The sequence below is a fragment of the Amblyraja radiata genome, chromosome 2 (genome assembly GCF_010909765.2).
Source record: "Amblyraja radiata isolate CabotCenter1 chromosome 2, sAmbRad1.1.pri, whole genome shotgun sequence".
NCBI lineage: Eukaryota > Metazoa > Chordata > Chondrichthyes > Rajiformes > Rajidae > Amblyraja > Amblyraja radiata.
Genome location: NC_045957.1, coordinates 70,241,692 through 70,267,455, shown reverse-complemented (window position 1 = coordinate 70,267,455; position 25,764 = coordinate 70,241,692). Strand labels below are relative to the sequence as shown.

Here is a 25,764-nt window from a genome sequence, read left to right as displayed (position 1 = left end):
ATGTCCTTCAACTTTTTGTTGAGGTCCGTCCCGAATAACAGAGCGTCCGTCTCTGCGGCTGGGGTTTTACACAAGCCAGCAAACTTGGGATTGAGGGCAGGTCTTATGATTTCCTGCCGGAAGTTGTTAATTTCGTACTGCGTGTTGCACATTAATGCCAGTACATCCTGCTGGCAGGTATCCATCTACGTGTCTTCTACAAAACGAGCAAAGGCTGTGATGGCCGACGTCAGGAGCCTTAGGATCCGCTGTAGCTTAACTTCATAGTTGCGCATGTGTGCCCCCACGTGCCCCCAGATTTGGCTGTTTACAGTCAGCACTCTGAGGGCCTCACAGTTCTCTGGTGTTTTGTAGAGATCCATTGCCTCAGAGAGCACCTTGTCCTGCAAGGGCTTATTTGAAAGCTGATTAATGCTGGCCGCTAATTTCGGTTCCAGCGGTCTTCCAGCACGTGGGGTTGCTACATAGCGGTCCACCACACCCAGCAGCTCTTCCTGCTCCTGCACCTCCTGCATACTCCCGATCTTGTCCGCCAACCCCTGTTGCAGACCAGCCCAGTCCTGGTCACCAATGCTAGCCTCCAGTAATGAGGGAGCAGAGGGCAGTGTACAGAACACTGTGGAGGGGGTGCCTGACCTCCCTCCGCGAGAGCGCTTTTCCTGCACTCGCTGGAGTACTTGCTCCAAGAGCCGTTCCATGCGGCTCATGCGGCCGTGTCTCCTCCGTTTAGGTGGAGACGTGTCCCCGTCCGACAAGTCGGAAACCACCGGCCGGTTGGCTTTACTGGCGGATTTTTCCCCAGTCCGCTGTTCAGGCATTAGCGGGACTGGGCTTGGCACGGTGTCAGGGATGGTGGACCACTCTACGAGCGGTCCCGCTGCCTGTTGCTGTCCCTCTGAGATTGAACGCTCCTCTGGTGGAGTTTTGCGGGAGGCAGTTCTCTTTGAGAGTTTTTTCCTCAGAGTACTCATCTCTGTAAAATAGAAAGAACACACACAACTCTCCTCTCCATTAGTTTCCACCTTCAGTGTACTTACCTAACGGTCCGTTTTTTAAACCTGCAGCTGGAGAGCCTGACTCCAGCTGCCGCCGCTTGTTGCACTGCTGGCGTAATGCCGCGCATGCGCGCTGAGCGGGTTCTTCACGTAGTCACTCACGTGACTCAGAAGTAAAATCAGTACCGTGTTCCTGCTTTCTTCCCATATCCCTTGATTCCGTTAGCCCTAAGAGCTATATCTAGCTCTCTTGAATACATCCACTGCCTTTGTGGCAGAGAATTCCACAGATTCACAACTCTCTGGGTGAAAAAGTTGTTCCTCATCTCAGTCCTAAATGGCCTACCCCTTCTTCCTAAACTGTGACCCCTGTATCTGGACTTCCCCAACATCGGAAACATTTTTCCTGCATTTAGCCTGTCCAATCCCTTAAGAAATGTATGTTTCTGTAAGAATCCCTCTCATCCCTCTAAATTCCAGTGAATATAAGCCCAGTTGATTCATTCTTTTATTTCACTCCTTAATTGAATGTTAAGTGCAGAACAGCTCACTTTAATGCAACTCTTTTTCCTCATAGCTTGCACTTTATAGATGCAAGCTCTTTATTTAAAAAAACACTTTTTGTATCAGTTTAATACTTTATTTTCTAGCCATTTGAAATGAACATAATTTATAGAAAAGACAAAGTGCTGGAGTAACTCAGCAGGTCAGGCACCATCTCTGGAGAATGTGGATGGGTAATGTTTTGAGATGGGACCCTTGTTCAGACTGATTGTGTGGTGATGTGAGGGGGAAGAAGGCTGGAATAGAGGAGGGGCAGGACAACGCCTGGTGACTGATATGGATACAGACGAGGGTTTTTTTTTTGATAGGCAGATAGTTGGACAAATGCCAGAGATGAAAAGGCAAAGCTGTGAGATAAGGGTAGAAGCGGTATAAATTGTGAAGCCAAAAGAACATATATATGTAGGTGGACGGGGAGAAGTAGGTGCAAGTCCAGATGGGGCACAGGGAAGGTTTTTGTAGGTTAGTTACCTAACATTGGAAAATTCAATGTTCATACTATTGGGTTGAAAGCTACCCAAGAAGAATATGAGGCACTGTTCCTCCAATTTGCGTGCGGCCTCACTCTAGCAATAGAGGAGGCCCCATCTGGACGTATCTATTTCTTGGGTCCTCACCCAAAACGTCACCTATCCACATTCTTTAGAGATGCTGCCTGACCTGCTGAGATACTCCAGCACGTTGACTTTGTTTGTTAACCAGCATCTGCAGTTCCTTCTATTTCCTAGAATCTACGGACTCCTTTTGGACTACCATGGCATTTTTTCTAATTGCATATTTTTACAATCTTTTTTGGTCTTGCTGAATTTGGATGTTATTCATGTATAATGTTCATACAAATCATATAATGTATGTTGTCTGACTGCCTGCGATGTTGCTGCAAGCAAGATTCGTATTACACCTATACCTCACCATACTTGTGCATATAACAGTAAACTTGAAGTGACTCGACTTGAATCCAGCAGTTGTAGGAATGTCAGCTATCCTTTGTAAGCTGTTACATTGTATGCTGTTACAATTTGATTTTATTCAGTGGATACATGTCGATTTTCATTACTTGAGAATGCCAGTGATCCAGTTACTCCAAAACAACGCGGTCAGTCATAGCAATTTCCAAAGTGTGATACAGGAGCTCTCTCTCAGCCTAAAATAAAAGAGACAAATCCAAATAAAAGAGAGACGACACCCATTGCACCACTCCATCAAGCAGTAATACTTAATTAGTGTTCAAGAAGGAACTGCAGATGCTGGAAGATCGAAGGTACACAAAAATGCTGGAGAAACTCAGTGGGTGCAGCAGCATCTATGGAGCGAAGGAAATAGGTGACGTTTCGGGCCGAAACCCTTCTTCAGACTGATGGGGGGTGGGGGGGAGAAGGAAGGAAAAAGGGAGGAGGAGGAGCCCGAGGGCGGGGGGATGGGAGGAGACAGCTCGAGGGTTAAGGAAGGGGAGGAGACAGCAAGGGCTAGCAAAATTGGGAGAATTCAATGTTCATGCCACCCGGACGCAAGCAACCCAGGCGGAATATGAGGTGCTGTTCCTCCAATTTCCGGTGTTGCTCACTCTGGCAATGGAGGAGACCCAGGACAGAGAGATCGGATTGGGAATGGGAGGGGGAGTTGAAGTGCTGAACCACCGGGAGTTCAGGTAGGTTATTGCGGACTGAGCGGAGGTGTTCGGCGAAACGATCGCCCAACCTCCGCTTAGTCTCACCGATGTAAATCAGCTGACATCTAGAGCAGCGGATGCAGTAGATGAGGTTGGAGGAGATACAGGTGAACCTTTGTCGCACCTGGAACGACTGCTTGGGTCCTTGAATGGAGTCGAGGGGGGAGGTGAAGGGACAGGTGTTGCATTTCTTGCGATTGCAACAGAAAGTGCCCGGGGAGGGGGTGGGTACGGGAGGGAAGGGAAGAATTGACAAGGGAGTTGCGGAGGGAGCGGTCTTTGCGGAAGGCAGACATGGGGGGAGATGGGAAGATGTGGCGAGTGGTGGGGTCACGTTGGAGGTGGCGGAAATGGCGGAGGATTATTTGTTGTATTTGCCGGCTGGTGGGGTGAAAGGTGAGGACTAGGGGGACTCTGCCCTTGTTGCGAGTGCGGGGATGGGGAGAGAGAGCAGTGTTGCGGGGTATGGACGAGACCCTGGTGCGAGCCTCATCTATGGTGGAGGAGGGGAATCCCCGTTCCCTGAAGAGCGAGGACATTTCCGATGCCCTGGTGTGGAACGTCTCATCCTGGGAACAGATGCGGCGTAGGCGGAGGAATTGGGAGTAGGGGATGGAGTCTTTACAGGGAGGCAGGGTGGGAAGACGTGTAGTCCAGATAGCCATGTGAGTCAGTGGGTTTGTAGTGTATGTCGGTCAGAAGTCTGTCCCCTGCGATGGAGATGGTGAGGTCAAGGAATGGTAGGGAAGTGTCGGAAATGGTCCAGGTGTATTGGAGTGCCGGATGGAAGTTGGTGGTGAAGTGGATGAAGTCAGTCAGTTGTGTGTGGGTGCAGGAGGTGGCCCCAAAGCAGTCGTCAATGTCATGGAGGTAGAGGTCGGGGATGGGGCCCTGGTACGTATTGAACAAGGATTGTTCAACGTACCCGACAAAGAGGCAGGCGTAGCTGGGGCCCATGCGTGTGCCCATAGCTACGCCTTGTGTTTGGAGGAAATGGGAGGAGTCAAACGTAAAGTTGTTGAGGGTGAGGACCAACTCCGCTAGGCGGAGGAGAGTGTCAGTGGCTGGGTATAGGTTGCTTAATTAGTAATGTGCTGTAACGTGGGTAACTGTTCTTCAGTGTTATCCTCTAGTTTTCACAATACTGTACATTTATGCAGATTTTAAAAAAAGAATGTCTTATTCACTGCAGTGTCAACACAGCAGGACAGATCTGATCAACGACACCAGAACTGCTACATTAACAACACTGAGATTCTACATGTAATTTATGAAAAATAAAAAAATCTTGGGGAAGCCAAAGAATCTCAAAAAAAAATTTTTAGCAAAAAACAAGATCAGCCACATTGTCTCACCGTTCATCCATATCAGTTACATCACTATTGTAAAGCAAACCTGCTTTGTGATTTACTCAAATGAAAGAATATCTAGTTCCATAAACTTTTTTAAAAGTATAAACAGGCTGATTTATTTTCCACTGGACTGTGAACAGGAATTAGGAAATCAAAAGGCTATTGTCTAACTGTTTGATATATATTAAAGGAGAAGGCCATTTAGCCTGTGGGGTACTTGCTTCCTCTCAGTTGAGCAGTATCAATTTCCCCCACCCATTGCAACCATGCAATTTATTCTCACTCTAAAACACCCATCAACTTCCCCCTTTAATTCTTTCAGGACTTACCAGCACCAAGCTTACGGTAACCAATTAAGAAATCATCTTTTAATTTCACGAAATTAGTCTGACTTGGAGAAACGTATAACATATGCAAACACTCGAAAACTCTGAAGGTCAATACAGTTTGTACCAATCAAGATATTTAAAAATAATTAGGGCTTGTAAGATTAGAAAATCATATAATCGCCAGGAAGAATCAAATTAAGGGCACTTTCACACACCGTTGTAAATCTAACCAGGGAAGTGTTTATTTTAGACCTGGTTATGTGGAAGGACATGGGATTAAATACTAATTTCATAATATGGATCAACTAAGAAAGAATAATCATGATTTGATATAATATCTCATGGTATGAAACAAGAGTGTTAAATTTAACTTGGGACAATTGCATAACTGAGCTGGTCAAAGTACATTGTGAAATTAGATTAAATGTTATGGCAGATTAAAAAAAAAAAGTTTTCATTATTTTCAAAGGTGCAAAGTATTGTGAATTAAAGACGCTATGGTATAAGGGTCTTCATCCATAACTAAAGATATTACAGATGTGATTAGGATGAAGAAACCCCTTAAAGTTGCAACACCAAAAATATCTGTGGGTTGGGGAGCTATTAGAAACAGCTTATTATGCCTGAAACTATTTAAGAGGGGGGGGGGGGGAGAGAGAATGCAAACTGGCAAAGGCTTACAAGTTTGTACAATCAATTTTTAGTAGTAAAATTAAACATTGGGCCCCTAGAAGCGGTGACAGAATCATATATATATATAGCGAGTATGGAAATGGCAAAAATATTGAACACAGACACAAAATTATATTAACAGTGGAAGATAAAAACCTCTGGTCCCTTGAATTTTTCTCTTCACTCTACCTGTTGTACTCGTGTTTGAAGAGCAGAAGTTCAAGCAATTAAAGTCATTAGAGTAAAATGTGTGCAGATTGATGGAACTATTGGCCTGCAACCAATCTGGAAGGAGCTGCTCTTTGCATTAATTATAGCATTCCAAAATTCCCAAGATTCTGGTGAGGCTCCAAAGGATTGGAAATCAGCAAATGATTGGCTGACACTCTATTCAGAAGGGCAAAAAAACAAAACAATTTCTAGGGATAAAGCCAGTTAGCATAATATCAGTTTGGCAGAAAAAAAATGGAATCCATTAAGGAAGTAATAGGGGGCACAATTAGTTGACACTAACAGTATAGGACGTAACTAACAACATAGATAAGGTAACCCATGGACAATTGTATTTGTACTTCTAAAAGGCAAATTAGAAGATGTTATATAAAAGGTTACTAATGAAATGGATGCCAACCTCTGAGGCCGTGTCTGAAAATCATTCTTTAATGGTGAAAAGAACAGATGGTTTATGCTGAGAGAAATATGTAAACACAATTTACTCTTCCGCTTTCTGTTCTTTGATATCTTACTTAGGTCTGCATTTATCATTTTACGGAACCTCAAGTTACTGGGAAATTCCAGCACTTCCACATCAAACTACAGATATTTTTGTGGGTATAGTGTGAGTTAAATATACAGATATTATGTCTGCCATTAAGCTCAGTATATCTATGCCAGCACGAAAAGGGTAAATTTGTTAGTTGCGTTTCCCTTTAAAAAAAATGGAACTGATATTGAATTCCTAGAGCCCAGCGGCACGATAAATTGTAAACAATCTCCCAGCAGTTGAACTTGTACATTAGATTTGGCATAAGTGCAGCATTCCATTCGTACTGACGGAGAGTTCATCTTCAATTGAACAGATATTGTGTTTTACAGTTTAAAACTTTTATTTTATTCATTGTTTCAATGTTTTTAAAAGTTTTCATTTGCTCTCCCCAGCTGTATAAGGATCAAGGCTTGTGCTAGACTTCCCTCAAGATATTGTGCAAGCTACAACATCTACAACATCAAAACTGCTTCTGGCAGCAATTTTATGCTGATGGTTTTGGAAAAGGGTTGGTTGTCAGAGGAATTTCTTTACTTTCCCACAGGTCATTATCAGGCAATGTTAGACTTGCCGCAAGCAACTTTCCAGCTCATTATTTTCCTCTCATCTTCTTTGACAGAGTATACATGTCAAATCTTAACATGCAATATCCTTCACTAAACATTTTCCAAGTTACTTCATTTCTTCAACTTCTCTCATATGGTTCTATTTTCACAAAAATAGAGTTGATCCAATTCCGTGAAAGTGGCATTGGGGGGGGGTGAAGATGACCTTTGACACCTTCACCCAGGACTCACAGCAACTGGGACCTCAACGCTTGTAATCTCGTCGACCCTTCTCCCGTCACGCAGCGACCCTCTGTGGCTCCGGTTTCAACACACTAGGAGCATGGAGAACCAGCTGGGAACAGACTTCACGACCTCCACAATTCACTGTAGCACCGAACACCACAGCCCCACCCGGCTCGGACCTGCCCTGCAAAGAGTGGGTCGCCCTGAACCGGCTCTGTACAGAGGTCGGCCGGTTCAATGCCAACATACATCGCTGGGGGCTGCGTTCATCAGCATCCTGCATGTGTGGAGCAGTCCAGCAAAAATATGTCATTTTTTACTGTGCTGTCCTCCGCCCCCCTGGTGGAGGGGTAGACAGAGGGTGGTGAGTGTCCCATATTTTTCTATTCAATACTGTCTGTGCTAAGGTTGAATATAGTTGGAGAAATAATTGAGGCCGGTGCTGAATTTGGATTGAGGGTGGGGATGGGCAGGTGAAGTAGAAATGTTTGAGAAAAATGGTTTGCTAAGTTCAATGGGATGGGAGAACAAAAAGAATATTGGAAGCCATTGGAAAGATTAGAGGAAGCTGGGAAAGGGAGAACATCTTCAAACCTTTCAGCTTCCCAAGCAACTTCTCGTTGGCAATAGTAACTGTACTCACTTCTGCCTCCAGACTCTTTGAATTTATGGCATGTTACTGGTGTCATAGAAACATAGCAAATAGGTGCAGGAGGAGGTCATTCGGCCCTTCAAGCCAGCACCGCCATTCATTGTGTTCGTGGCTGATCGTCCCCAATCGATAACCCGTGCCTGCCTTCTCCCCATATCCCTTGATTCCACTAGCCCCTAGAGCTCTATCTAACTTTCTCTTAAATCCATCCAGTGATTTGGCCTCCACTGCCCTCTGTGGCTGGGAATTTCACAAATTCACAACTTTCTGGGTGAAAAAGTTATTTCTCACCTCCGTCTTAAATGGCCTCCCCTTTATTTTAAGACTGTGGCCCCTGGTTCTGGACTCGCCCAACATTGGGAACATTTTTCCTGCATCTATCTTGTCCAGTCCTTTTATAAGTTTCTATAAGAACCCCCTCATCCTTCTAAACTCCAGTGAATACAAGTGTCCTTCACTGACGCAAAAATGTATACAATTCATCTGCCTTTTCTTTGTTCCCCATTACTACTTCTCTAATATAATTTTCTGCAGTCCAATGTCCACTCTTGACTCTTTTTGTTTATATATCTGAAAAAATTATGGTATTCTCTTATATTGTTGGCGAGTTTACCTACATATTTCATCTTTTCTCCCCTTATTGCCTTCTGTTGGTTTTTAAAAGCTCCCCAGTCCCCTAGCCTCCTGCTAATCTTTGCCATATCATATGCCTTTAGGCAAACTTTGTTAGCCACTTCCTTTGTTAGCCATGCTCATCTCATTCTCACCCTGGTATCTTTCTTCCTCATTGGGTTAAAAAGACCCTGCGTCATCCGAATTACTCCCAATACTCCTGTCATAGCGGCTTCATGATTATTCCTGCTAGGGACCCCTTCCAATCAACTTTAACCAGCTCCTCTCTCATGCCCCTATAGTAACCTTTACTCAACAGTAATACAGATACATCTGATTTCAGCTTCTCCGTCCGAACGACTGGCAGCCCTGCCAACAGTCTGTCTGTTTTTTCGTGGACTTAACATCGGAGCTGATCCCTTGCCTGCGGCCTGCGGGCTTTACATTGGGAGCTCGCAGTCTCCGGAGAGGCCGAGTCGGGAATCTCCAACGACGCAGAGGCTCGACCAGCCCCGACACAGGGTCCGATTGCCGGCATGGGGGAGCTGACATCCCCCCCGATGCAGGAGCCGATCGCCCCGATGCGGAGTTCCCAAACGTAGCCACTACGGGAGTCAAGATCATCCCATTAATGGAGGGCTCTCCCCGCTCTCCCCGACCGCAGGTGAGCATAGAAGGGAAGAGATATGAACTTTTCTTCGCCTTCCATCACAGTGAGGAATGTGGAGTCACTGTGGTGGATGTTTATGTTAAAATGTATTTTGTGTGTTCTTTTGCTTTTTATTTGTATGACTGACTTAGTAAATGAAATTTCTCATATGTTGCAAATCATACTTGGCTAATAAAGTATTATTGTGATTGTGTTACAGGTAGCCCCGGCGTTCCCTCTCTCTATCCTACCCCCACCCAAGTCACACTAGCTTCTCATTTTCACCCTACAGTTACCATGGCCGGGTTCCTTTGTCATTGTTACTCTTTTGCATATCTTTCATTCATTGTTCTTTATCTCTCCACATTGACAAATGAAATTCCTCGGATGTTGCAAAACATACATGGCTAATAAAGTATTATTGTGATTGTGAAACTGTGGGTTGAATTCTATCATATTATACATCACATCAAAATGGATGAGTATCATTGCTTACCTCTTCAAAACATCTGGTGTGGCCAATCAAATTTAGATGGTTTATCATTAGATAATATGGGTAAAGCGAGGTACTCCTTGCAAACAAATGTTTACAAAATTCAGGAACAGTTCTTCCATTTTCCATGGTATTGTGAAGATGAATAGCCTTGTATAGCATTAGAAACTTTATGCCTTCATACACTTTTTGCTCAGTCACTTGATCCTCAACCAGTTTCTTGCATTCGTTTGCTCTTCCACTCTCGCTTGGTATGGAACATATTAATGCCCACTGTAAAAATAAATTGGATATTAGTTTTATATTTTAGTTATGAAATAGTTTTTAATATTTTTGGAATAAACTTCAGATTATTCAGTATTCTAATTGTCATTCAAAAATAAAAAACATTAAATTTTCAAGAATTTTTTGTGTGGTAAGTGAAAATTATTTTTATAATGTCTTTATGATGGACTAGTTGCAAAGCAAATTTTAGTTGATAATTTTGTGGGAATCCCACCATTGGCATGGAAATGCTGAGACCACTTAATCATAATTGTAAAAGCATGTTTGTTATAAAATTCCTGAATCTGGGGGAACATTAACATAGTGTGTTTTCCACATCTATTTAAATAGAAAATTATTGATAAAATATCTAAATATACAACCTTAAGAACTGGAGGGACGTCTGGTCAGACTTCCATGACGTGTTCTTGCTTTGAATGTGAAGCTATAGCATTGGCTTTCACTTTGTTCAGTTTAGAAACCCTCTTCATTGCTCAAAAACAGTCCTAAATAGCATTTACTGCCACCTTTAACCTTACGATGAGCTCTATATCTGGGATTCCTAGGCACTTATGCAGCCTTGACCTTGAGCTCTGTTGAATCAACCAAAACCAGCATGGAGAGAATCCAATATATATTACAAAGTAACTGCAGATGCTGGTTTATTCCAAAGAAAGACAAAATACTGGAGTAACTCAAAGGGTCAGGCAGTGCCTCCTTTTCCAGGTTTCTTTCTTGTCCCTCCTACAATCAGTATGAAGAAATGTCTGACCTGAAACACCACCTATCCATGTTCTCCAGAGATGCTTGAGTTTAGTTACTTCAGCATTTTGTCATTGTGAAAGATCATTTTGGTTATAACATGTCAATGTTCAATTATCACTCATTGAAGGAACATATGAACTCATTTAGAGTGATCTTGAAGTCTAGGATTTTTTATTTTTTTTTAAAGATGGCTCCTTTCCTGTTTTATGAGCTTTCCAACTCTGACATTTCCTGCAGTTTGTCCTTGCAAGTTTTTATTTTCCAAGCATTTTACTGACTTTAAATTACCTGGTCCCATTAATGCTGATGTAAACAAGTGAGAGCATGAATAAACACCTCATATTACACCATAGAATCAAAAATTGTACCTTCTTCTGAAGCGTTTCCAGACAAACTTGCAGTTGTTCAATGGAATTTCCACAAAGTTTCTGTTCAACACACCACTGATTAATCCAGCTGTAGCCTTCCCCGGATAATTTTTTGGGAATCTATGGATGTTAAACAAAGAACTACTTAACTCAAGTCAATAAGGTTATGGCTTTTTCTCCAGAGATGCAGACTAACCTGCTGGGTTTACTCAAGCACTTTGTGCCTATCTCTTGACCCTTACTTCCGGTGGCGCTTCAACAAAACATCTTTTGTTTTTTTGGTTATGTTGAAGTGTGTTTTTTAAAAAAAAATTTATGTGGGGGAAGAGGGTACGGTAAGGGGGATATCGTCCTTCAGTCGCTTCCTGGAGAGGACGCGACTATTATTCGCCTCGCCCCCCCCCCCCCCCAGCGGCCTACCTACTGGATTGGCACGGCCTTTCCTGCCTGGATCGACCAGAGCTCCAGCAGCGGCGGGACAGCGCTGATACATCGCGGGGCTGGCAATGCCTTACCGGGGATCGCCGTCTGGATCCCGGAGTGCTGGGCCTGCGGCACCGACATCCTGGAGCTGTGGTTCGCAGAGCTCCCAACGCGGGCGGCGCGGACAAACATCGTGGGGTCCTGCGACTCTGCCCGGCTCGGCCTGCGGACTCGGGAGCTGCGGTCTCGGGAGCTGCGGACTAGGGTGGGAAGCGGCTGATTGGGAGGTCCGGGCCGCTGAGGAGGATTTTCACCGTCGGGGTTCGGCGTCGGCGTTCTATCAGCCTGGCGAGAGGGCCTGAGCATTGGGCCGCCCGGGGTGGCGACTGCGGGTGCTCGGAAGGCCCCGACCACGGGTGAACATCTGGGAAGATCGGAGGGGAGGCTGGCTGGACTATGGTGCCTTCCTCACCTTGGTGCCATTGTGTTATGTTGTGTCGTGGACTTTGTGTTTGTGCTTTTTTTTTTAAATTCTATTTTAGTTTTAATATGTTTTATTATTTATTTATTATTTATTTATTTTTATGATACTGACTGTAAAGGGAAATTCATTTCGTTGTCTCTAATTGAGACAATGACAATAAATTTGAATACAATACAACACAATTATGATCTGTTCTAGATCTTTAACATATCCAGAAAAGTAGTACTAATATTGAACCCAAGGGGGCACCACTCTACAATTTTCACCAGTTTAAAAAAAGCAATCATTCACTGTCATTGTATGCTTCCTGTTCCGTGGTAAATACTGTACCAATACTTTAATCCCCAGGCCTACCTTTGCTAACAAGTTTATGATGTCATTCTTCAAATGGCTTATGGAATTTCAAGTCTATTTCATCTATACATTCAAAGAACTTAATTAATTTTGCTGATCACAATTTGATTAATATATCAAATGCAGTCTTTAGTTTATTTGCACAAACATTTTCCTGCAGCCACTAAATCCCTTGCACTCAGCCAATATGACTTTATGCAAGAAAATGGTTGTTTTAAGATTAATTTGATTTAAGATTACAGGCATCTATATTTGAAGTTCTTTTAAATATACTTGAACACACTGCTTGCTTTTTCTCCCCTCAAGGTTGAAAAGGCTATAAGTTTGACGAATGATAATTATCATCAGTTACGGACGATTGTGTGTCAGGCACTGGAGAAAGGCAAGCCACTCCCTTCTTGGATAATGACCGAGGAAGCAAACAGTTAATATGAGGAAAGTTTAAATGCCTCACAACTTTGCTCTTGCACATTTCTGTGAATTGCTTACGTATATATTCCTCTAATTTCACCGACTATTGGGTAGCCTGTGGTATAACCCCTGCAAACTGACTGCTCTTCTCCCAAAGTTCTACCCATATTGTCTTGTAGGGCGCATTTCCAGGGTGTCCTCTTCAGGTGCTGGCTCTGGAGAGAATCCAGAGGAGGTTTACAAGAATGATTCCAGCAATGAGTGGGTTAGCATATGATGAGCATTTGACAGCACTGGGCCTGTTCTCCCTGACGTTTAGAAGGTTGAGGGGGGAACCTCATTGAAACTTACCGAATAATGAAAGACATAGATAGAGTGGATGTGGAAAGGATGTTTCCACTGGAGGGAGAGTCGAGGACCAGAGGTCATAGCCTCAGAATTAAAGGCCGCTCTTTTAGAAAGGAGGTGAAGAGAAACTTCTTTTGTCAGAGGGTAGTTAATCTGTGGAACTCATTGCCACAGAGAGCTGTGGAGCCCGTCAGTAGATATTTTTAAGGCAGAGATAGAGAAATTCTTGATTAGAACGGGCGACAAGGGTTATGGGGAGAAGGCAGAAATTTGGGATTAGGAGGAAGAGATCAGCCATGATTGAATGGTGGAGTAAACATGATGGGCCGAATGGCCTCATTATACGTATATAACTAGGTATGTTGCAAAACCTACCTTAAGCGTCGCTGCAGATCTGTCCCAGCCCGTGTGTGTGATTATGGCGCCGTTTAGAGGGGGCCGGGTTTAAAACGCGATTTTTCCTAGGCTGTTCAAATCGAGCTTGTTCAGCCTACCTCAGTTGCTGATGAAAAATCGCTTGAAGTTTCGCTCGCTGGAGCTATTTTTACATTGTACGGGTTTATTTAATTATTATAGTAAGTTAAAAATTAACCTCTAAACCCGCGACCGCCGATAACGGGTCGGATCTCATACAGGGGACAACAGAAGGTAGGTTGTTTAATTTTTACATTAAAAAGCGCTTCTTAAGATCCCTTTATACAAAGTGTTATGTTGCGAGTAGCTAATTTGGGGCCCCATTAAATCCCGCAGTATTTTTCTGGGCATTCGGGGGCACAAATCTACCGCAATGTGAACGTTCTAAACCAGCGCGTTCCACAGGATCCCACTCGAAAGCTGATTTAAATGGCCATTAATTTACAGCAATTGAACACTAAATTCCTTCCATTTGGCCTATAAATTAATGTAAATGAGATTTAAAAATCATGTTTTATTGTGAATTCTTTGTGAATATTATTTGGACACTTAGACTATTTAAAAATGTTAATCATTTCTTAAGAAATGGATAGATGTTTAGATCTAGTAATTGAAGTTTGTAATTAGCTACAATTGGGTAACTAACTAATTATATACTTTAATTTCAGATCATCCAAGTAAGATTATTTATTTGTTTCAGAATGCTTCAATCTATGATAACTGAAAATTTCATTCAGTTCTCTTAATTTTTAAGAAAGTTATGGGCTTTTGACTGTCCACGATCACAGCTTTTTTGTTATGTCCATAGAAAATCAATTGGGAACAAGATGCTAATTTCCGAGTATGAAAATGGCCATAACTTTTTAAATACTTGAGATATGAAAGTGAATTAGGTGTCAAATTAAACTTCTTTTTATGCTTTATCTGATGGGATAAATTGCAGACTTGATTTTTAAAATCTCAAAATTTTGTAACATTGCTAATATAACTTGTGAACTTGTGTGATACCACCGTGATTTTTTCTCAATTGTCTATGCATATCAGATAGAAGAACTGTACAATTGTGCATGGTAAGTGGGTTAATATTATGACGCTTTACTTTTACAATCTCAGACTCTGTACAAATGTTGTAATATTACTTTCTAGTAGATTCACCTTATCTGATGATAAAGTTGAATAGTAGCCTTGGTAGGCTAATTTGATCTGTGGCCAGAATGTAAATAGATTCATGCTATTACAAATGTATCTATGGTCTTAAAAATGAGGAATCTCACCACCTAAATTCCAAGAAAGTAAGAGAAGAGTGATGTCAAATGGTGAATGTCCTTCTTGGAGTTGAACACAAACAAAGCTGTTTCACTCATGGGGCTCAAGCTAGCATACAGGTATCCAAACTGAAACACATGCTCTGGTGAGCTTTAGAATATTGCATAAACAATGCAGAATAACAAGTGAATCAATTACTGAATTACCTGTGAAGCTTCCTCGGTCATTATCCAAGAAGGGAGTGGCTTGCCTTTCTCCAGTGCCTGACACACAATCGTCCGTAACTGATGATAATTATCATTCGTCAAACTTATAGCCTTTTCAACCTTAAGGGGAGAAAAAGCAAGCAGTGTGTTCAAGTATATTTAAAAGAACTTCAAATAAAGATGCCTGTAATCTTAAACCAAATTAATCTTAAAACAGCCATTTTCTTGCATAAAGTCATAAGGTCATAAGTGATAGGAGCAGAATTAGGCCATTCAGCGATCAAGTCTACTCCACCATTCAATCATGGCTGATTTATCTCTCCCTCTTAACCCCATTCTCCTGCCTTCTCACCATAACCCCTGGCACCCGTACTAATCAAGAATCTATCTATCTCTGCTTTAACCATATCCATTGATGACTTCCACAGTCTTCTGTGGCAAAGAATTCCACAGATTCACCACCCTCTGACTAAATGAATTCCCTCTCATCTTCCTAAAGGAATGTCCTTTAATTCTGAGTTTATGACCTCTAGTCCTAGATTCCCCACTAATGGAAATATCCTCTCCACATCCACTCTATCCAAGCCTTTCACTGTTCGGTATGTTTCAATGAGGTCCCCCCTCATTCTTCTAAACTCCAGCAAGTACAGGCCCAGTGCACATAATAAGTTAACCCACTCACAGTGAGACCAAGCGCAGGTTCAGCGATCGTTTCGCTAAACTCCTCCGCTCAGTCTGCCTAAACCTACCTGATCTCCCGGTTGCTAAACAATAACTCCCCTTCACATTCCCATACTGACCTTTCTGTCCTGGGCCTCCTCCATTGTCAGAGTGAGGCCCAGTGCAAATTGGAGGAACACCTCATATTTCACTTGGGTAGCTTACACCCCAGTGGTATGAACATTGACTTCTCTAACTTCAAGTAACCCTTGCTTTCCCTCTCTCTCCATCCCTCCCCCTTCCCAGTTCTCTGACCAGTCCTACTGTCTCCAACTACAGTTTCTCTGTTTGCTTTGTCGTTACTTTCTCCAAGCTAACAATGATCTATTCCACATTTTCCTTGATTTAGATTTCCTTTGTCCTGTTTTCACACTTTACATTTCCTTATCTATGTATCTCCCTCTCCCCCAAGATCATACAGCGGAGCAAGATAGTCCACTCGTCGAAAAAGCCATAGTAATTCTGTCCCCCCTCCCCCCCCTCCGAGACAGATTTCCTGAAAGCAACCTGCAGTGCTGGGAAATACATTTCCTGTGAAGCCTCCTGACTTTTGAATAGTATCTGCAGAACAACAGGATGCATACACATAGGCCCAGCTGTAGACACCATGAAAAGAGCAGAAGGACGCAACATTAAAGTGAAATCCATCAGAAAGCAACATTAACGTTGGTATGACCAGAAGAAGGCTTCATAAACATCAAGGAATTTGAATAATTTGAATAAGTCTTGAAATTTGTAGAGCGATCACTGAAATCCACAACATGCTCTGAAGCACAGATCATTCATTAGTTGAATACATTTAGGACAACATTTATTATCTTACCTCCACTTTGGTCAAATTATGTTCAATTTCATTATGTAAGATATGGTCACTTCTTAAACCACTGCCTGAATCTGCCAAAGATCAGAGAAGATATCTTCTGTCATTGTATTATTGATGATTTTTTCAAGTTTAATCACTAAACTTTGAGTGGGAAATCACAATGGACAAATCAAATGTATAGAGAATACCAAAGAACAAGACTATTTAGTCCATTCACCACAATGTAGTGCACTGAAATCATGTTCCAGTATTCAGTTTGAGTCTTCTCTCACCTTATATCCACCTGGATTAGCCAACGTTCAATAATCCACCAATTAACATATTTTATTTATTTTTCAATAGAAATGTACATAAACAGGGGTGGTTGGACAAGGGTAATCCAAGCCTATGCTACCTTGTGTTGACATATTTTCAAGGGTTTAAGACAAAAAAAAGAGAATCAATCATTTCTTTATTGCAGAATAACAGGGAGATGACCTCCTGTAGAGGAGGTAATTTAACAGTCATATCCATACCAACCTTTTCATAAGAGCAACCCAGCTTGTGCAACTTCTCCCTGTAGCATTGCAATTTCCTTCCTTTCAGATACTTGTGCAATATCCTTGATTGCCACAAATGAAGTTATTCCACCGCACTACTACCACGATTTTAAATTCGTGAATCAGAGTCCCATTACAACCACTTTTGCTCCAAGGACAACTCCAAATTCTCTCAATCCACCAACTAAAATCCCTCATCCCTGGAATCAATCCAGTGAATCTGCACCTTGTCTGAGGCCTTCAAATCTCTCCTACAGCATGGTACACGGAACTGGGCAGAATACTCCAGTTGTGGCTGAAACAGCGTTTGACTTAAATGACAAAAACAGAAAAAGTAAGACCCACTCAGGAGGTCAGGCAGCACCTGTGGAAGGACAAATATTATTAGCATTTCAGTTTGAAACGTAGAAACTAGGTGCAGATGTAGGCCATTCAGCCCTTCGAGCCATTCAATATGATCATGGCTGATCATCCAAAATCATTACCCCATTCTAACCGTTTCCCCATATCCCTTGATTCCGTTTGCCCCAAGAGCTAAATCTAACTCTCTCTAAACATCCAGTGAATTGGCCTCCACTGCTAATTCTGGTGAAGTTATCAACTTTCTCCAAAGACATACAGGATTGTAGGTTAATTGACTTCGGTAAGTTGTAAAATTGTCCCTCGTGTCTGTAGGTTAGTGTATGGGTTGATTGTTGGTCAGCGTGGACTCGGTGGGCCAAAGGGCTGGTGTCTCTAAAGTCGGAAACTTTAACTCTGTTCCTCCTTTCTTAGATACTACCCGAACATATATTGCACTTTAAGTTTATTTCAGATTTAAAGCATCTCCGGATTTCTAAATTCCAGCACTTTGCTTCCTTGCATATATAACTAGTACGCCTACTGCAGTTACCATGGGTGTTGTTAGGGCTTCGTTCTTTGGTGTTCTTGAGTAACTTTTAAATATTAACATGCTACAGACTGAAATAATAGTTCAAATAAACATCCAATATGCATACACTACAAGAGTACCTGAACTCCTCAGATGACTTTCCTTAATGTCCTCCACACCACAGTACAGGTCTTCTTCCTCAGTACTAGGTAAATACACAAGGCATAACAATCAATGCTGGAAAATACGAAGGACAAAATAATGTTGCCGCTCATAATATGGATCATAAATGCACCATTTCATTTGCATTGTGTATTTTATACCTCGTTATAATTTGATTTAAACTTGTTCATGCATAAAAACCCATTCCAGCCTTTAGAAAACAAGCAACATCATGAAATATTGATATGAAACTAAACGCAGATGCTGTATGGAAAATGACTCATTATCTTTTTACAGTAGACATGTACAAACCTCTCAATAATTTAATTTAGATTACGGTAAGTTATGAATTTCAGATGAAAACTGACCAATTGTTGTAAAGTCCAACAATTCACACATTTTTTTGTCTATTGCTAGAATGGAAAAAAATGTGTACACTGGCACAAATTGCATTACGGGTGGTGTAACTACAGACATGATTGAGATAAGCACCCGGATATTAATGAGGGAAGAGAATGACTGAGGCAGAAGAAACAAATCTAGCAAGTCGAGGGATGTGTCGATCTTAATGGTGCTGGGTGTGTGCAATCCTGTTGGTCCCCCGCCCACAAGCACATATGTCTGGGGAGCCAGCAGGTCTGCTTCATCGATCTGGCAAATTTTCTGACAACATTCAATTTCAACAATTACAATAACTCTAGCATCTCCGCTGGAACCAGGAATGCCGATGTTAGCGTGGAGCCATGCAGCACGCAGGTGTATTCTAAATTAGTATCACATTCTGTGTATTTCACTTAATCTATCTCAACAACTCACACCTCAGCCCAGAGCACAACCACAACTTTCTCCCCCCTATTTCAATCAGTCTGAGGAAGGATCCCAACCTGAAACGCCACCTATTCATGTCTTCCAGAGAAGCCTGGCCTGCTGAGTTACTCCAGCATTTTGTGTCTTTTTTAAAATAAACCAGTCGTGGCATTTTCTCGGGGAAATCTCGCATTATCTCACAACCTGCAGTCCTTTGTGTTTAAAAACTCCATTCTCTAGGCACCGATTCTCTCCCTCTCCCTGGCAACTGAGTGAGCAAGACTCTTTGCAATCATTATGTCATATCTGCCCACGTATCGGTGTCATGACAAAGGTCAGTTATTTCTACTGCTATAATGCCGCCTTACAATGCACCTGGATCAACTTGGCTGTAACTGAAACCTCATCTATGCCTCTGTTAGCTTCAGCCATACCATACCAATACAATCTTTACTGGCCTCCTACATCCCACTGTAAAAATGAGGTTGCCTTCTGCCCCATCTCACACCCTTTACCTTTTGCCCATTGACCAATTTCGGTTCCCATTTAAATAAGGTTTCAATTTTAAAACCATCATCAATATAATAACCTTCCAAATCTCTGTAATCTTCTCCAGCCTTCCAATCTTCATCCTCAGTTCTGTTGCCCTGATCATTTGTGATCAGTTGGCCACCAGCAAACATGCCTTTATCAGTCGAAAATCTAGGTTCTGGAATTCTCTTCCCAAATTTCCATGTCTCTCTTTATTCTTCTAAGATCTACATTTAACGCTCTCACTCAGTCCAACTCCCAGCCAGCAAGATAGAGTTATTTGGATAAATAGTCAAATGATAAATGAATATGGCCGAACATATTTATCTTTTTAAATATTTGAAATTTTGAATAGCCACTCCCTAACAAGATTCAGTCAGATTTTAGTTGCTAATATCACTGCAAAGCATCCAAATCAATTTTTATGTTAAAGATATGCTACAAATGCAAGTTGTTGTCGTAATTGTGCTGATATCAACTGAGGTAAACATATCCAGAGGATTCCTTTAACTCTAAGACCTAGATTTTCAAAGGAATTTGTGACATTTTCTTACAACTAATACATTTTACTTCACACACATCTTGGAATTTGTTTGCTTGTTATACCCGTCCTCGGTGTTAATCAAACACAAGTGCTCCCCGCCACTAAATCTGGCGTCACCTGCAGATTTTCTATTATATTTCGGGTTACTATGCACTAGCAATGTCACTTCACGTTACCTGGCCAATTGCAATTTGCTGCTCATATCATCAGTACAGCAACTGTCATTCATGCTAGTGTAGATATCAAGAAAATCCACAGATTTTGGGGCCATCATTGAAGAAATATCTTCGTCGCTTTTATATTCAACTAAAGTTTCAGGTTTTTCTACTCCTTTAATGTGTTGCAGCAGAACAACCGAGTTCTTGGACACATCCTTGTCATCTCCACTTTGTAATATTTTCCTGCTGTTTTCAGTCCGTGTGCCAATGGTGACTGGTTCCTTTATTTCCGATGTTTCTCCACTTGCACTGAGCTTCCTATTAGATGTGGTGTCTTCTTCAGGCGTTAATCCATCTTTGGGCAAGAGTTTTGTATAAATGTAACTTATAACTAATCCAGTAACTGAAATCACAACAAAATAAAACAGCATAAAATCTGCTGCACAAAATACTGCTTCAATTCCACCATAGATCCAGTTGAGAAACTGCACAATGTAATCCATTTCCAATGTTTCTCAATGCGTATGCAGCTGCAGAGAAAAAAAACGAAATCATTTTCAATCAGAAAAATGCCCCAACTGATTTTAGTGTCAATTCATTAAATTATGCACTGATCAACATAATTAAGGCAATATGGAAATGCATATTATGTAAAGAATTACATAATTTTGTGTTCTATGTACTTTGTGTTCTATGCAAGATTCCAGCATCTGCAGTTCCTTGTGTCTCTATAAAAATTGCAAATGGTCTCACCGTTTGGATTAGACAGATCTTTTTCATGGTTGCATCTTCTGGGAGAAAGCACTTGTTGCGATTGTGTGTGTCCAGCCAACCATTATGTTATTTGGTAGACACAAAATGCTAGAGTTACTCAGCGGGACCCGAAACGTCACACATTGCTTCCCTCCAGAGATGCTGCCTGTCCCGCTGAGTTACTCCAGCATTTTGTGTCTACCTTTGATTTAAAGCAGCATTTGCAGTTCATTCCTACACATTATGTTATTTGAATTGGACAAAGCCACAATTAACAAATGCAAGTGCAAATAGGATAAGTCACCAAGACTTCATGAATTAGATTAACATGGTTTAAAAATCCAAGATTCAAAAGACCAAACTGATCAGCTCTTTAAGAAACTTCCATTGTTCCAAATGCCCCTGGACACAGGTGGGTATGAGGGGAAAAATTCTTATTAAATGTTTTCCCCTTCACCTTGAACCTATGTGCTCGAGGCCCCTACTCTGGGCAAAAGACTGTGCATCAACCTGATCTATTTCTCTCATGATTTTGTATACCTCTATAAGATCTCCCTTCATCCTCTTGTGCTCCATGGAATAGAGACCCAGCCTACTCAACCTCTCCCCATTGCTCACTCTCTAGTCCTGACAATATCCTCGTAAATCTTTTCTGAACCCTTTCAAGCTTGTTATAGTGCCTGCCTCAGCTACCTCCTCTGGAAGCTTGTTGCATATTACCACCACCCTTCAAGTGAAAACGTTTCCCACCAGGTTCTGATTAAATCTTGTTTCTCTCGCATTAAACTTATGTCCTCTGGTACTTGATTCCTTAACTTTGGGTGAAGGACTGTGCTTTCACCCCATCTATCTCCCTTCCGCCTTCTGCACTCCAAGGAATAAAACATTCCACTTTCTGGACATCCTTTTGCCCTCAAGTTGACTTCCAATTGTTTCCCCTCTCCGTTGAGAATGTTCTGCAGCTACTTCAAGACATCCTGGCCCCTGGCCCCAGGGAGGCAACTCACCATTCTGGAGTCTTGTTGCCGCCACAGAATCTCCTCTGCCCCCCTAACTAACGAGTCTCCTGTCACTATCACTGTGCCTGGCTTCCCGATGTGCATTGGAGCCAGTGCCACAGACCTGATGCTGCTGTGCTCTACTCTGACCGGTCACCCCCACCAACAGTATACAAAGGGGTACATCCTGTTGGCAAGGGCAATCAGCATAGGGTCTCCTGCACTCTCTGCCTATTCCCTTTCCTGGTTATGGTCTAACTACTTTCTGCCTGTACTTTCGGCATGACAATGCCATTGTTACTCTTAACTATGACATCCTTCTGGATGATCCTGGTGTTGTCCAGCCGCTGTTCCAGTTCCATAACAGAGTTTATAAGGAACTGCAGTTGGACGCATTGTAACTGTAAATCTGTAACTGTAATTGCAACTCTCACTGGTGTTGTCCTCAGGGACACTGGAAGTCTCCATGTCTTCCCATATTCCAGAGGAGGAGCATATCACTGCCCTAGTTGTTGGCTCTACTGCACCAGACAAAGGAGATTTAGAAAAGAAAGAAAAACTCTCTTCGCCGAGCCTCTCGAGCCAAAGCCTCAGCACTTTACCTCAACACATCTTCACCTAACATGCCCACTCTGCTATCGGTGTCAGCATCAAATAACCAGTCACAACCATCCGACTGAGAATATCAAAGATTTATCATCTACTGGGTGAAATAATTTCTCCTTGTTCCAGTTCTGAAAGGACGGCTCCTTATCCTAGTGCAGTATACTGCAGCTTGAGACTTATCAGATAGAGGAGGCAGGCTCTTGGCTGCCGCTCTGTAAATTTCTCACCAAGATCATCTTTCACTCTTGTACTGTAAATGTCAGTGGCTGAGGCCAACCTTATCCAATCTCTCTTGATAAGCCTCATAGGATAACCCACTCATCCCTGGAAAGCCTCAACGACTTCCGCCCAGTTGCACTTACCCCCATCATCACCAAGTGCTTCGAGAGGCTGGTCCTGGCACACCTCAAAAGCTGCCTACCCCCCACACTGGATCCCTATCAGTTTGCCTACCGCAAGAACAGGAGTACGGAGGATGCTATCTCAACGGCACTTCACTCCACCCTCTCCCACCTCGACAACAGAGACACTTACGTAAGAATGCTGTTCATCGATTACAGCTCAGCATTCAACACCATTATACCATCAAAACTGATCACCAAACTCGGTAACCTGGGCATCGACCCCTCCCTCTGCAACTGGATACTGGACTTTCTAACCAACAGACCCCAGTCTGTTAGGTTAGACAAGCACACCTCTTCAACCCTAACCCTGAACACCGGCGTTCCACAGGGCTGTGTGCTGAGCCCCCTCCTCTACTCCCTCTTCACCTATGACTGCACACCTGTACATGGTACTAACACCATCATCAAGTACGCAGATGATACAACGGTGATTGGCCTCATCAGCAACAACGATGAGTCGGCCTACAGGGAGGAGGTCCAGCACTTAGCAGCATGGTGCGCTGACAACAACCTGGCCCTTAACTCCAAGAAGACCAAGGAGCTCATTGTAGACTTCAGGAAGTCCAGGGGCGGCACGCACACCCCCATCCACATTAACGGGACGGATGTGGAACGTGTTTCTAGCTTCAGGTTCCTGGGAGTCAACATCTCCGATGACCTCTCTTGGACCCACAATACCTCAACTCTGATCAAGAAGGCTCACCAGCGTCTCTTCTTCCTGAGGAGACTGAAGAAGGTCCATCTGTCTCCTCAGATCCTGGTGAACTTCTACCGCTGCACCATCGAGAGCATCCTTCCCAACTGCATCACAGTATGGTATGGCAACTGCTCTGTCTCCGACCGGAAGGCATTGCAGAGGGTGGTGAAAATTGCCCAACGCATCACCGGTTCCTCGCTCCCCTCCATTGAGTCTGTCCAAAGCAAGCGTTGTCTGCGGAGGGCGCTCAGCATCGCCAAGGACTGCTCTCACCCCAACCATGGACTGTTTACCCTCCTACCATCCGGGAGGCGCTACAGGTCTCTCCGTTGCCGAACCAGCAGGTCCAGGAACAGCTTCTTCCCGGCGGCTGTCACTCTACTCAACAACGTACCTCGGTGACTGCCAATCACCCCCCACCCCCCGGACACTTATTATCACTTATTATTATTTATTCAAATCATTTGCTATGTCGCTCTTCCAGGGAGATGCTAAATGCATTTCGTTGTCTCTGTACTGTACACTGACAATGACAATTAAAATTGAATCTGAATCTGAATCTGAAACAAAGAAGTGAATTCACTGACTCCAAGTCATACTTCTCCAGCCACAAAAGCAAAGCTGTGCACAATAATCAAAGTGTCTCACTAAGGTCCTGTGCAAACGGGAAGAGTAAAAGTTTTGCACACCAAACAAAGCAAACAAGATCCTTCCAGAAAACAATATTTATCAATTTCTCCAAGCTTAAATGATGTTTTTTTCTATTCTTGCAAATGTTGCCCTACTGAGAAGGAAGCTTCCTATATATTAAGGACTATGTGCGGTTGTGGACCCAATACCAGCTCATGTCCCTCCATGAATACCAGCTGAAAACATTTTACTACATCCTAATTTCTATCCTGCAACCGATCCCCTATCCATCTTAATGGAATGCATCGTCCAACCAAACGCACCCAGTCACAGTGGCCAGTTTGGCATAGCTGCTTTGCTGAAGTCCATATACACATCTGCAGCTCTGCCCTCATCAAACTTTTTGGTCGTCTTCAAAAAAACTCAATCAAATTTGTGAGAGGTGACCTCCCACCTATGACTATCCCTAATCAGCTCTTGTTCGTCTAAATGCCTGTATATCCTATCCCTCAGAATGCTCTCCAGCAACTTTTCAACTGCAGATGTTATAGAATGTAGAATATTTGTGAGTAATATTTCCAACTATTAATTTAATAAAACAATCCTACCCAGTGTTTTTTTTTAATTGAAGAAACCTCCCTAAGCCTGTGGGACATACAATATTGTCAAGCACTAACGTTGGTACACAACTGTCCGCTGCCCGGGCAGTCGGCGTGTGTTCCCAACATTACACCCGAGTTGCAGTGACCCAGAGCGCCCAAAACGCCAGCAGTGCTCGAGGCTCAGCTCGGGGATGCCCGGCCTCCTCAGAAAGTAAAAGCAAACTGGGCTCAAGGCCAGGTAGCGACTCGCAATACAGCTCCCCCTACACCCCGGGTCAGTGCTGCACTCATGCAGTTCACGGGCAGGGCCAAGCGCACAACGTTGCTCGTTACCCGGTGCCCGGACCGGCCCGGCCCGGCAGATGAGGCGCATTTGGAGTCGCTTGTCGGTGGTGGGGAAGCAGACAGCAAATATTATAGAGGAATCTTTGGCAGACAGTCTCATTCCCCTGAGCTCGCCCACACTTCCTACCTGTTGCCGGCGGCGAACTGGGACTTGGTGAACACTCCCCTTCCTCCCGCCACCCGAGTAAACGTTGCAAACTTCCTTCACTTCTCTCACTGCAAGGCCGCAAGGGGCCTTTACACCAGATTATAGAGCAGATCTTTGCTTTACACATTGTAACTGCGCCTGCATCTGGTGTATCTGATACATACATCTTTCCGAAATAAAGCAGAACATGTTTTAAAGACTCACCAGGTCCGGTAGCATCTCTTTCTGCCTAATCTTCTGCGTTTAATTATAATCGCTATACTAATAAACGAAGGTACACAAAATTGCTGGAGGAACTCAGCGGGTGCGGCAGCATCTATGGAGCGAAGGAAATAGGCGACGTTTCGGGCCGAAACCCTTCTTCAGACTGATGGGGGGTGGGGAAAGAAAGAAGGAAAAAGGGAGGAGGAGGAGCCCGAGGGCGGGCGGATGGGAGGGTGGGAGGAGACAGCTAGAGGGTGAAGGAAGGGGAGGGGACAGCACAGGTTAGCCAAATTGGGGGAATTCAATGTTGATGCCATAAGGGCGCAAGGACCCCAGACGGAATATGAGGTGCTGTTCCTCCAATTTCCGCTGTTG

General features: G+C 43.1%; 1 protein-coding gene across 3 annotated transcripts; it reads right to left on the bottom strand.

Moving 5' to 3' along the window:
* Positions 1-1,621: 1,621 nt before the first annotated feature.
* On the bottom strand, positions 1,622-25,552 carry LOC116990595. 3 transcript variants are annotated; one of them, XM_033048434.1, is made up of 8 exons: positions 25,390-25,552; positions 20,021-20,532; positions 17,941-18,005; positions 16,391-16,461; positions 14,848-14,967; positions 10,942-11,061; positions 9,548-9,817; positions 1,622-2,703 (listed from the first exon to the last, which is right to left on the bottom strand). In XM_033048434.1, exons 2-8 carry the CDS (start codon positions 20,503-20,505, stop codon positions 2,638-2,640), a joined length of 1,197 nt encoding a protein of 398 aa, XP_032904325.1. In that variant the 5' UTR covers positions 20,506-20,532; positions 25,390-25,552; the 3' UTR covers positions 1,622-2,637. The 3 variants fall into 3 exon arrangements, with proteins under 3 accessions (XP_032904325.1, XP_032904334.1, XP_032904342.1); XM_033048443.1 differs by lacking the exon at positions 25,390-25,552 and adding an exon at positions 25,165-25,227; XM_033048451.1 differs by lacking the exon at positions 10,942-11,061 and having other exon boundaries at positions 25,390-25,451.
* Between the last annotated feature and the right edge of the window lie 212 nt (positions 25,553-25,764).

Coding starts and splice junctions, on each gene's coding strand:
- LOC116990595 (XM_033048434.1), bottom strand. CDS start 20,505: ATGGATTACATTGTGCAGTTTCTCAACTGGATCTATGGTGGAATTGAA. Junction 18,006..20,020: donor AGCAAATTGCAATTGGCCAG/GTAACGTGAAGT, acceptor GTATTTACCTAG/TACTGAGGAAGAAGACCTGT. Junction 16,462..17,940: donor AAGTCATCTGAGGAGTTCAG/GTACTCTTGTAG, acceptor GATCTTTGGCAG/ATTCAGGCAGTGGTTTAAGA.